The sequence below is a fragment of the Chelonus insularis genome, unplaced genomic scaffold, assembly GCF_013357705.1.
Source record: "Chelonus insularis isolate UGA/USDA-ARS -01 unplaced genomic scaffold, ASM1335770v1 contig_54_pilon, whole genome shotgun sequence".
NCBI lineage: Eukaryota > Metazoa > Arthropoda > Insecta > Hymenoptera > Braconidae > Chelonus > Chelonus insularis.
In genome coordinates, this window is record NW_023276637.1 from 60,676 (window position 1) to 73,966 (window position 13,291).

General features: G+C 40.9%; 2 protein-coding genes across 2 annotated transcripts; one reads left to right on the forward strand and one right to left on the reverse strand.

Annotated features, from left to right (window-relative positions):
• Positions 1-3,690: 3,690 nt before the first annotated feature.
• LOC118070168 (uncharacterized) lies at positions 3,691-8,990 on the forward strand. Its single transcript, XM_035088602.1, has 3 exons — positions 3,691-4,613; positions 5,043-7,637; positions 7,781-8,990. The coding sequence occupies exons 1-3, from the start codon at positions 3,691-3,693 to the stop codon at positions 8,988-8,990; spliced, it is 4,728 nt and encodes a 1,575-aa protein (XP_034944493.1).
• Positions 8,991-10,535: 1,545 nt separating this feature from the next.
• LOC118070166 (uncharacterized) lies at positions 10,536-11,787 on the reverse strand. Its single transcript, XM_035088600.1, has one exon. The coding sequence runs from the start codon at positions 11,757-11,759 to the stop codon at positions 11,016-11,018; it is 744 nt and encodes a 247-aa protein (XP_034944491.1). The 5' UTR covers positions 11,760-11,787; the 3' UTR covers positions 10,536-11,015.
• Between the last annotated feature and the right edge of the window lie 1,504 nt (positions 11,788-13,291).

Here is a 13,291-nt window from a genome sequence, read left to right on the forward strand (position 1 = left end):
AACGAAAACCGAAAGAAATTATCATACGTCGGACAAGGGATGTTTGGCAGTGATATGGGCGGTAACTAAGTTACGCCATTTTATCGAAGGCAGTCCAGTCGCCGTATACACCGATCACGCTGCACTTACGCACCTGACTGACGCGTCTGATCTTAAAGGCCGGCTATCAAGGTGGGCGGTACTACTTTCCACGTTTGATCTTACATTCATTCATTGTCGAGGTACACGTAACGAGGCTCCCGACGCTTAGTCTCCAGTTTTTGTAGGGAATTTACAACCAGATCCCATAAATCCAGTCAAAACATATGAAGATATGCCTGAGTTTCCATTTAATTTATCTTCTATTACTCTTCCGCTTGAAATCGCTTCCGTCAGGAATGTTACCATCGCTAAAATCACCACAAGGCGAAAGAACAAAAAGAAAGCTAAAAACACTAAAACGAGTAATGGTCCTCCTCCATTAATATCCCACAATCCTTTAAATACATCTCAGGTACCACTATTGTCTGATGATCAGTCGAAAATTAATGATAATCATACTTCAAGTATGAATCACAAGTCCAAAATCACTTTACCTTCATCTTAAGATGACATTCCACCTAAGTTCATACATCTTGACGATGAAGAGGAAGGGATAGATGTTGAGAATCCTCATCGAGCTCTTTTGCTTGAGCGAAAAGTCGCTAAAGAGAATTATAGTATTTAGTATCGAAACAAAGTTTATTTACTTCAAAAGACTCCGCATAAATTACCTAATTGGTGTCTTAAAAATAATGATCTTTATTTTTATACTTATGACTGTGAAGCAACAGTATGTGATAACTACTGGAAAAAGGTTCCACCCAACTATGAGTCCATCGTTGAAATTTCACGTGAGGCACACGACGATGTCACGTCAGGTCATCTCGGCGTTGACAAGACTTATGCAAGGGTCAGATCAAAGTACTATTTTCCTAACATGTCGCGAATGATTCGAAATTATGTGATATCCTGTGAAGCTTGCTTCACTAATAAATATAATCAGCTTAAAGCTACAGATCATCAGGGTCATCGTCCCATGCTTGCTCCTTGGTCCATTCTTTCAATAGACTCTATAGGTCCTTTCCCAGTTTCGAAGAAACAAAAAAAGTACGCAATCGTAGTGCAGGATCTTTATACCAAGTATATTAAAGTTAAACCGGTCCAAATCACCACCTAAAAAGAGCAGGTTACGATCAACCATCTACGATCGTAATCGATATCCAACGGATCGACACTTTATACAGCTCAAGTATCCAGTGGAGCGATCTCGCGGCGTCGATTTTATTCCAGTGGCCGCCCTCATCTAATGTGATCCACCGATATATAAGGACTTATTCACACCATCATACCCAGTGGACCGACAATCAATCCTAGAGTTCTTTGGAGGAGACAAATTAACGCCCCAGCGAGTCCAACATTAACTCGTGAAATCAACGTTCTGAGTACAACTCAATATACCAGATTTGAGTTCCAAGTTTGCATATACTTGGTATAATTTTGATCCGACGGCGACTGAGATGATGGTACAGGACGTCGTGCCGAGCTTTCACTTCGCTCCGCACCTGCAGAGCCTATACACTAGAAGAATGTTAACCAGAGACGATGTCATTGCACTTACTACCTACGGTGCAATTGATCCTTTCCGTTCGGCACCACCACCTCGCCAGGCGGACGTGTACATCGCACCTATGATAACTCGAGTGAATTGGGCAGTTGACGCTTTTTACCGTACACCAACTCCTAGATCATTATTGGAACAAGCTGCAAGAGGAACTAATAATCAATTTACCTGCCAAACGTATTACGCCGGAGATCGCTGTGCCAACTGTTACCAGCCAAACCACAATTATGCTCAATGCAAATTGCCACTAAGACCGGTGTTCTGACTTGGAGGGGCCCAAGTCAGTTAGTCAGGAATAATCAAAATTTCTTAATGCCGGACGTGTCCACCGGCGCTTCAGTCAACTCACTGGATCAATCATCGGGAAGTATTTTCCTCATGGCCCAGAAGGCGACTCTACGGCCCTAGTGACGCCAACAAGCACGCGGTCGAGCACTTGTGGCGTCAGTTAGCTCCAGGCAAATCACGCGGTCATCTCTGTACAATCGTTCGCAGTCAAATCGCAGATTTTTGCAGTCAGCTCACTCATTGTACAAAAAAGTACGGTCAAATAGACTCAGACAACTCTCACGAACATACGTGAATCATCAAATTACTCTCATCAGTGCCAGTGGTCCAGTATATTCAGTTGTAGTGTCTTTGGGCGCGAAGCTGAACTGGCGTCGACGCCATAGTGCCTCACGGACATTCACATATGCATCGCACCCCCGAACAACTCTGGTGTATACTGTGAATGTTGCTATTCACTGTTGGTTAAGACTATTTTTTTGGTGAAAAAATAATCATCAGACAATTCATACGTGTACAACCAATTACTGTACAGTCAACTCAATTATATGTAGTGATTATTAAGTTCTATTGATTATGTTAAGTGTTATTGTTGAATAAAAAACATCAAAACCTAGACAAATTGGTATTAGTGAATCATTTTTTTGAACCTTCTGGCATCCAACCTTTGTTATTATTCTGCTCTCAATTATTATAGTCCACTAAGTTAGTTTGCTCGTCCGGCCGACTCGAAGTCAGAACATTAGGTCCTTCGAGCCGGATTAGAACAGCTTGGATGCATATCGAACAATTCCAGAAAGTTCTAGTGCTTCAGAAGTTTGCGAATATTTTGTGAAATATTCTCTCTAAAGTGCGTGTGATTCACTTAGATTCAGACAACTCTCAGTGTTAGTGGGTAAACAACCTTACAGACAAAAGGTGTTTACGCATTCCAGTGCCCAGTGACACTCATCTCTCTTATTGTGAGACAGTGGTGCTCATCTCACAAATCAAACAGTTTCTTGAGACGCTTGGTGCGCAGTTTTTTGGTGTGAGAGTCAAGATAACCTTGACACAGGCAACTCACTTGTATATAAACATAGTTATTAATTAGGGTAGTGTTCGTGGTGTAAAGTTCGTCACCAACAACGATTATTCAGAGCTCGTAGACTCAGTGAAGTAATTTGTGTGATTCTTTTGGTGTTGAGACTTTATTGAAAGCCCACCATTTGCATCAAGGTGACAACAGACAACTCTAGCAACATTTTTTGTGAATTTTCTTAGTGATAAGTGTAAGTTTAGTGACATTAGACAATTCACTCAACTGAACTATGGCAGACAAACGGTTAATTTCGCCTGCAAAATCGGACTACGTCGATGTAGCCGAAGACAATGAATCAGTTAAAGGTGTTAGTGAGATATTAGAGCAAGTGAGTGTAAGCCAAGCACCATCACCAGTTCCAGTCGACTCTCAGGCAGAAGGTACCAGTGGAACAACACTCAAGGTACCCGAAAAAGCCACAACATCACGTGACAGGTCCAAGTCACCACCTGCACTGGCAAACACCACATTATTTAAATTGACGTCTCAAATGTCCAGGTATGAGCAGCTTCAGTTTATGCAGCAAGACGTGGCTGATCTTGTGCGACAGCCTGCTCTCGTCACAATGCCCATAATCAAGGCGAAGCTATAACAACTCAACGACCTCTGGACATACTTCGTGGTGGAGCATGAGGCATTAGGAGTAGGGTGTCGGTTGACACTATTCAAACACCAGTATATGAGCAACAGAGTGTATGAAAGTGCTTTACGGCTTCATTACCATATAGAGTCAACTCTCCATCGTGTTAAATCAGAGCTACACGAGAAAGACATCCAGAAGGCCATCGATGATTACAAGGCCTCTACACAGCAGACAACTCCAATCATATACAGACAGGCAACTCTCCCAGAGATCCCTCTCCCAACATTCGCAGGCGACTCATCAACGTGGACGCAGTTTCGGGACATGTTTACGTCCCTCGTTCACGATCGGGAAGATCTCAGACCAGTAGCCAAACTACACTACCTGAAGGCCAACGTATCAGGTCCCCCACTTCAACTGATCCGTCATGCTGTAATGAATGATGATGGGTATGAGCCAGCATGGAATCAGCTCGAGGCCAGGTACGATGATCCAGAACAACTCATCTTTGCCCACATCAAGGACCTGTTCAGTGTGACCACACCATCATCAAAGTTAGCTGAACAACTCGACAACCTGGTAGGAGTAGTACGGCAAAACTTGGATGCCTTAAAGGCTCTCAATGTACCTGTAGACGCTGCAAATTACTTTCTGGTGTACCTGGTGGCCAGTAAACTTGAGCAGCCGCTACGTGAGTCATGGGAACTCGAGCGAAGTAGGTCTCGCTCACCGACAACTCTAGACAGTCTACTCAACTTCATCTCAACCAGGGCACGTGCGATGGAGTCAACTCAAGATGCAGCCCGTCAAGCAAAACGGTGGCCTACTCCAGTGATCACCAGAAGGTTCAGATCACAACAACAGTCTACTCACCAGCAGACGACTCACCCACAGACAACTCGAGCCTCCAGGCATGGGGCTCAAAAACGACAAGCAGACTACCCGTGTGATCAATGCAGCAGTTTGGATCACTATTTGGTTGACTGCAAAGCGTTCGCAGGACTTTCACAACAAGAAAGGTACAAGCTGGTCCTCGCAGCACGGCTGTGCTTCGATTGCTTCGGCCACCACTCCATCCAGGTGTGCCAGTCAGAGAAACGATGCAGCACGTGCAATTTAAAGCACCATTCAATGATTCACACGCCCAGGACAGAATCTCTAAGGAAAAGAGGATATGGCCCTGGCTAAGAACCGCAGCCGACTCATAGCAGCCACCACCCATCAACCTCCCAGTGAGATGACGATGTGCCATTTCGACAGCCGACTCCAGATCACACCCATTCATCTAAGCAGACTTCTTACCAGGTAACTCATCATCATAGTCAACTCTCTGCAGTCAACTCTAATGATGTTTTAGTCAATTCTCCAAGTGGTGGTGTGATCACTCAACATGCAGACAACTCAATGATTAATGGTTATGAGTCATGTCAATCTATATGTGCTGACAGGAGTAAAGAATGCTTCTCTGATGACTCGACGGAAAGGATGACCTTAGCACATGAGGTTTCGGCCTCAGGAGGGTTGAGGGTCCTGGAAGAAGAGTCAGAAGGTCTCGTTCGATCTCCTACAGCTAAAGAAAAGAGTCAAACTCACACTAGTCAACTCTCAGACGACTCACATGATTCAACAATCACCAAGAACACTACAGACAACTCAGATATCCATGGAAGACTCTCTTCAGCACTCAGGGCAGCAGAAGATCCATGCACTAACGAGTCTCCAGTTCAATCAGTCAGCTCAGCAGTCTTACTCGCCACAGCTAATGCAGTATTACTCTCAGACTACTCTCAGCTTCCAGTAAGACTCCTGATAGACTCAGGGTCTGAGCTGACGTTCATCTCATCAAGTGTGGTAAAGACTTGTCATATCCAACGTCGTCCGTCAGTGATATCAGTGCTGGGAATTGGTAACGAACCAGCTGTACAAACTAGAGGAGTGACAACAGTGACACTTAGATCAACTCACACACAGGAGCAAGTTACAATTAATGCTCATATCCTCAAATGTGTCACTGGTACTTTACCAACCAGACAACTCAAGGAACTCAACTGGTCAGCTCTCAACTCTCTGCAACTTGCTGATCCAGACTACTCAACTCCAAGACCCATTGACATCTTAATAGGAGCAGATTGTTATGGTCTGATTGTGAAAGCGGGCATCAAACAATGTCCTCAGTCATCGCTAATAGCCCAAGATTCAATTTTTGGATGGATGCTCATTGGAAGTCCACAACCGACAAGATGCTCAAGTCAGAGAACTCATCACGCAGCGAGGGTCAACTCATACCAGCAAGTATCTGATATCTTGACAAAATTCTGGGTTCAAGAAGAAGTTCGAGAGACCTTAGCCAGCCAACTCAGCCCAGATGATCGATCTTGTGAAGATCATTATGTTGCGACTCATTCAAGAGATCAAGATGGGAGATATATTGTGAGAATACCAGTAAAAGCATCACCATCTTTTCTAGGCAACTCATCAGCGAGAGCTCATCAGTGTTTACTACACATGATCAGACGACTCACAAAGAATGACTCATATGCACAACTCTATCACAACTTTATGCAAGAATACGAGTCACTGAACCACATGACACGAGCCAAGGCAAGTCCAGTCAACTCTCCAGTGTATTATTTGCCTCATCATGGTGTCTCAAGAGAAGACAGTGTTACTACAAAACTCCGTGTAGTATTTAATGGCTCTAGTCCATCTTCTAGTGGTCTGTTAGTGAACGACATTCAACATACTGGTGCCAAAGTCCAAAAAGACATTGCAGACGTACTCATTTGGATCAGGCAGCATAAATTTGTATTTACATCAGACATCACAAAGATGTACAGACAAATCAAGGTACATCAAGATGACTGGGATCTCCAGAGAATCCTGTGGGTGGACGAGCACTCCAAGATAATCCCATATCAACTCACAACGGTCACGTATGGAACCAGGTCAGCTCCATTTCTGGCTGTTCGTACAATGATCCAGCTAGTAAAGGATGAAGGTCATAAGTTCCCTCTAGCTGTTGATCCACTACTAAAAGGAAGATATGTGGACGACATTTTTGGAGGTGCTGACACAGTGAGTCAACTGATAGACATCTCAACCCACGTCCGACAACTTTGCATGGCAGGTGGCTTCGCGTTGGCGAAATGGCACAGCAACTCACTTCAATTCCTTCAATCAATTACAGACAACTCATCAGAAGAGCAGATCCACTCATTTGAGAGCAGCAAAACAAAATTACTTGGGCTCTCGTGGATTCCAGCGAACGACTCATTTAAGTTCAACTCAAAACCTCCTCGTGAGAAGTCCAAGCTCACAAAGAGAATAATTTTATCAGAAACAGCACAACTCTACGATCCACTTGGATTTCTAGCACCCTTCATTGTCAGAGCAAAGATGTTGCTACAAGAAATCTGGCTAGATAAACTTTCATGGGATGACCAAGCCCCAGATCACATCATCACCAAGTGGAACAGCTTCAAATCAGAACTCTCACATGTTTCAGACCTCTCAATTCCACGATGGTTAAAGATTACTCAGAAATCGACCGTGGAACTTCATGGTTTTTCAGACGCCTCACAAGCAGCTATGGCAGCTGTTGTTTACATACGGGCTACTCATCCAGATCATGGAACTCGTTCAACTATAGTCTGCTCAAAGTCTAAGGTTGCTCCATTGAAGAAGATGTCAATTCCCAGACTCGAACTCACAGCAGCATTGCTGCTTGCCAGACTAATCACTTATGTAAGGACCAACTTAGACATTCAGCCAACTCAACTCGTATGTTGGACAGACTCCTCAGTGACTTTGACCTGGATTCAGTCTCACTCATCCCGTTGGAAGGAGTTTGTAAGAAACAGAGTGTCAGCAATTCAAGATCTCACTCCAATCAGCGTTTGGAGGTTTGTACCTGGCAAACAAAATCCAGCGGATTGTGCTTCTCGAGGTATCAGCATATCCCAGCTTCGGAAGCACCCCCTGTGGTGGACAGGACCACAGTGGTTAACAGCAGACGAATCATTATGGCCAACTCAATCATCAGTGTACGACTCAAAAGCTCAGCAGGAAGAGCGGCCCGGGCTCACTTTAGTTACTCAGACAATTCAACATGATTATCATTGGGATATGATATACAGACATTCTCGGCTAATCAAATTGCTCTGACTGCAATTTGCTTCAGATTCAGCCAACTCCTCAGACGAGTACCGCAGTCATCTCTCACCTTCCCTCTCACGCCACAAGAATTAGAGAGAGCAAGGATTTTTTGGATAAAGGCAACTCAAGAATCGTACTTCTCACAGGAAATCAAGCAGATCAACTCAAATTCACTGCCCGTCTCACACCCCCTCGCACGATTGACAGCATTTATTGACACTCAAGGAGTCATACGTGTTGGAGGAAGGTTAGCAAATGCTAGCTTGGACCAAGAAGCAAAGCATCCTGCAATCCTACCACAGAAAACTCATCTTTCCAGACTAATCATTGCAGATGCTCATGAAAGAACATTGCACGGTGGGACGCAGGCAACTCTGAACCTTATACGGTCATCGTACTGGATCATTGGCGGACGACTCCCAGTACGATCCTATATTTATCATTGTATGAAATGTGCTCGTTTACGTGGCGAACGAGCGAAGCAGTTAATGGGTCAATTGCCGTTATCAAGAATCACTCCAGCCCGACCATTTGCCGTCTGTGGTGTGGATTACGCTGGTCCCATCACGCTAAAGACTTGGAAAGGCAGAGGCGCCAAAACATCTAAGGGTTGGATGTGCATTTTTGTGTGCTTCGTTACTTCTGCACTTCATTTAGAAATTGTAACAGATTATTCAGCAGACTCATTTATTGCAGCGTTTAGACGGTTCACTCGACGTCGAGGTGTCTGCAGAACTCTTCACAGTGATTGTGGCACCACATTCCAAGGCGCAGACACGCTCATCAGACAACTCTTCACGCAGGGGACTCAACAGGCCAGTCAACTCGCAGCTGTATTTGCAAAGGATGGAACTGATTGGAAGTTTAATCCACTAGCTGCACCATATATGGGAGGAAAATGGGAAGCTGCAGTCAAATCAGTAAAGTTTCATCTTCACAGAACGATAGGCGACTCAAACTTTACATATGAAGAGCTTTCCACACTGCTTGTCCAGATAGAAGCAGTCCTTAACTCCAGACCACTCGAGCCTCTCTCAGCCGACTCTACAGACATTTCAGCGTTAACTCCAGCACACTTCTTGATTGGTAAAGTGCTCATAACATTACCAGAGCCTTCACTTGAAGATGGATCCCTACGGAGTTGCGGTTTCACATTGCCCACCTCCCTTGTCAGAGTGAGATTAATGCGTCGGTGGTCCGACAGAGTTTCCTCTTCGTCCAATATGCTGGTGGCGAATTAAAAGATAACCAGTGTTTAAAAATAGAAATTTCGCTCGAAATTTAAAACTGACAATGCGAATTTTCTTACACTCATAGGGAAGGAGCAGATAAACGATAATGACCCTCTTCATTAAAATATTTTCAAATCTATGATAGATAAGAAAAAAAAAATTTCAAATAAAAATTTTGAAAACAACGATGAGAGTTTCCAGCTAAATTTTCGAGAAGCTGCTATTTTTTTCAACAGTCAAGTTTTTTTACATTTGATGTAGTTCCCATATGATCTATGGGCCAACCATAAGAGGTCTAAGTATTTTTTTTTCAAGGTAGATAAAGGAAGTGATTTTTTTTCTAAAATTATGCATTCAAAAGTTATAAACAATTTTATTGTTTACATGCATTTTTCATTGTCTTATTATCATTGTCTTATTTCATTCTTCATTGTCTTATTATGTTTATACAATTATAATGTGTTGTATAATTTTTTTTTTTAGGCACATACTTTGACCACGTTAGTACTTTTATATTTTATAGACATTACACGTATCTCAATACAACACGTATCACAAAGACTGCCGCACTTGAGGCAATAATTGCCAATATCGATTTTAGCGTAATTGAGAAAATATTCGCAAATGGAACCGACCCGACTTGGAGTTCACGGTGTGGCCATTATTAACGCATGAGGCCAGAAACGTTTCAAAAGGAGATAACCGGGTTCCATACAAACAACCAGGGTCGATAAAGAAGACGGCTCAAGAACTTGAAGAATTCAGGACTAGCTAAAACCTAAAACGATCGAAGGGGCGTCCGGTTGACCTTGCGCGTGTTGCCTTCTGGCACTTTCGCTAACGGCTGACCCTTCGAACTGGCTGCGTGTACGTGGTCGCGATTGGTCTGTTCCTATTGCGCGTCGTGATATAATTCCACTCAGTTTAAAAAAGGTGCTATATTCCTAACTCGACTGGACGCTCAAGTAGGTCCAATGAGTAATATATATTAATATACATATGTATGTATGTATGTATATATGTATGTATGCAAGAAAAATGTACGCAAATATGCACATACGTGCATACCTACACAGAGACGTTTACTTGAAAACAATCGAATATGAATCATATTTTCCCTATCACGAACCAATACATGTTGTTTTTAATGATAATATCATTGTGCATGCCACTGATAATCCTAACTTCACTAATGTAAGTTGCACAATTACAAATGATAATTATAGTAAAATGACATAAGAAAAATTTCTTCGATCCTTTTAACAGTTATTTTCTGTCCTTAATCATTTCCGATTATAATGAATTTTTCACCTTTCGCGAACCGCTTTAATGAGTTTAAAAAAGAAAAATCATTATTTAGATTGTTAAGGGCGGAAATATTTGGATTCGATTTTTATTTCAGATTGTGAAGCCCATTTTTGCAAATCAAAATAATGTATTATCATACTGATGCCTACAAGAACTCTGGAATGATTTAATGTATAAGCACAATTCCCGAAAAGGAATCAGCTCAGAGTCGAAATTATGATTAGTTCTCGAGGAACCTTGACCGAAAAATATTCACACCTTCGTACGTAGATACATACACGTACGCATCTTTTTAGAAATCGTTTACATGAACTTATAATATGTCGAAATGCCGAGATCTGTTGAGATCTTTAAGTCACCTAATTTAATCGTTACGATAACTTTCCGATAGGAAGTTAATTACAAGAATGGTTATTATTAATTTTTCACTTACTTCTTTGTCACTAAATATCTTCAGATAATCAGTAATCTGGAATCGAAAGAACAACATCTGCGGTGTTTTTCACCTACGAGTAGAAATTGAAAGCATTGAATTTTATTACTACTGCCGAATTTTTTATAAAAATTAAGTTGGCTCATCTAAATAATGAAGGTTTTATGTAGTTTGACCTCGTTTTTCCGACTCTATGTTTTGAAAATGGCCGTATTTTACAATTTTTTATCTGTGGAATAGGATTATTGGATGTAGCTTAATATTCTTTAGTTCATCAAGTTGAAATTGTCGAATTACACTTTAGATACAATCGACCATAAGAAATCTGTAAATATAACTGATCCCTTCGATTCAACTTTAATCAGATCAATAGTTTTACTGTTTGTGTAACGCATAACAACTATCGGAGTATCTTCAATATTGTCGTTATTTTTAAAACATTTCGCATATGATAAATCATGCATTAGTAATATAAAGTTTAGATCTTTATACTGAATAATAAGATTATAAATATCAACCCAGTCAAGAGGCATCGATATCAATGTTATGAACTCATAAAACATTTTCGGAGTTTCTATCGACTCGCAGCCTAAACGACTAAGAGCTAAAATAAATAAATCATGATAAATCGAGTAGCAAACGCGGACCCTATTACTCTGATTTCGTACTTCAGATATTTTTCTTAATGTATGCAATTTATTAACGTTAATTACTATCAAAGGAAATGCTTTATCGAACAATTTACGAACTTGTTCAACGTAATTGTCAGTGTTTGAAACTAAAGAAAGTGTTAAGAACTTAGTCTTCGCAGAAAAGTGTGCTTCCCCATAATGGATCGGTAGATTCGTTGTTTGAAGACAGAACGAATGTACACCGTATACCATTGGAATTTCTCGTGAACTTAACTGTATCAAATCGTTATGAGTTTTAAAATGACTGGGCAAATCGCAACCTGTTACATCACTTTTACAATTAGATTGTTTTTTTAGAGACATCACGTCTGACAATAGATCGTTTAAGTTTTTTTTCAAATTCATCGCATTAACGTAATTAACTAAAAGACTGTGTCTAACGATGACTAATATAAACAAAAAAATTATAAATTTCAGTCAGTCATAAAGACTCCCAGTAGGAATTTAAACTTAGAAGTAGAGAAATTCTGTGCTATTGACAATGATATTTTAGACTTGCCATTAAATAACAATTCGCGTTACCAAGTGTTAAATTACGAGCGGAACAGAGAAGTAGTCGACAAACTAATCATTTCATACCGGCTATTACTCCCATACCCTATGTATATTGTTAGTTGGCACTAAATAAAATTGTTATGATTATTGTAAAACCCTCCTTATCAAAATAAAATTCAATCTATTTTGTAGCAAACTATAACTGCCTAAGTGCACATATTATATTACTATAATTTTCTCATAGACATAAGATACTTTACTTTAAGGATTATATTATAGTCCGTCAGCAAGACGTTGGGAGCTACAGGCTACTCAACGAGCAATTTAGTGTAAGTTGTTAGATTAAACCTAGACTTAAAAGGAGCAACATCTCTGTATTTTTACTTCTACAAATATTCAATAAATCACTCAAATAAACCCAACTTCACAGTGTCGAAAATTGATTCATTACAATTGGTGTCAGAAGTGGGATTGCTCGAAGATAATACAAAAGTTGATTGAGCAAGCGAATTTAATTTCGAATCAAGAAAACAGTGACAAGTTGGTGTACTTCAAGAGAATTCAGTGCGACTTATCAACTATATACTTCACTAAACCAACAGAACTGAAAGAAAATTGTTCAGCCTTACTAATTCCTAATCAGTGTAAAGATAAGCGCTGGTGCTGTGCAGTAAACATCAACCTGTGAAGCAGAGAGCTGTAACAATATAACTTCTTGCTGTTAACCAGCCATCGAGTTGATAAAACCCTTCAACTCATCACCAGCCAAATTTTACACACGCATCATCCAGCCGTCGCACCATCCAACCTTAGCATTATCCAGCTTTCGCATCATCCAAACCTTACACCACTGAACCACCGTATCACCTACATCTGGACATCAAGAGCGAAGGATGATCAGCATCATCTTCCTGTAAGCTAACTTAATTGCCTATAGTTAATTTCACAAGTATCAAAAATAATATAACCTTCTTACAATCAAACTAAATTTAAATTAATCAAAATGGTCTCGATCGAACTCGCTGCGAAATTACTCACTACATTTAAAGGAGAAAAATCAACACTATTTGAATTCTGCGACAATTGTGACAAAGCAATAGAAATTACCGAGACAGGGGACCACGATTTCCTTTTTAAAATAATTCAAACCAAAATATCTGGGAATGCGCGAGCACTTATTCGTAATCGCACCTTCACTGATTGGGAATCCTTGAAATCTTATCTCATAGAAGCGTACTCTGAAAAACGATCTCACGCACAATGGCAACTCGAACTATCGTCATGCAGGCAAGGCCCAAAAGAGGACGTTTTATCCTTTTCCACGAAGGTTGAAAATTGTCTAATTAAACTCACTAATAGTCTTGACCAAAGCCTGTCTACGA

Bases quoted from the DNA above. Each gene is read 5' to 3' on its own strand.
- LOC118070168 (XM_035088602.1), top strand. From the start codon at position 3,691: ATGAGCAACAGAGTGTATGAAAGTGCTTTACGGCTTCATTACCATATA. The intron at 4,614-5,042 runs GTACAAGCTGGT...ATGTGCTGACAG, and splicing joins GGACTTTCACAACAAGAAAG to GAGTAAAGAATGCTTCTCTG. The intron at 7,638-7,780 runs GTACGACTCAAA...CTTCAGATTCAG, and splicing joins TGGCCAACTCAATCATCAGT to CCAACTCCTCAGACGAGTAC.
- LOC118070166 (XM_035088600.1), bottom strand. From the start codon at position 11,759: ATGAATTTGAAAAAAAACTTAAACGATCTATTGTCAGACGTGATGTCT.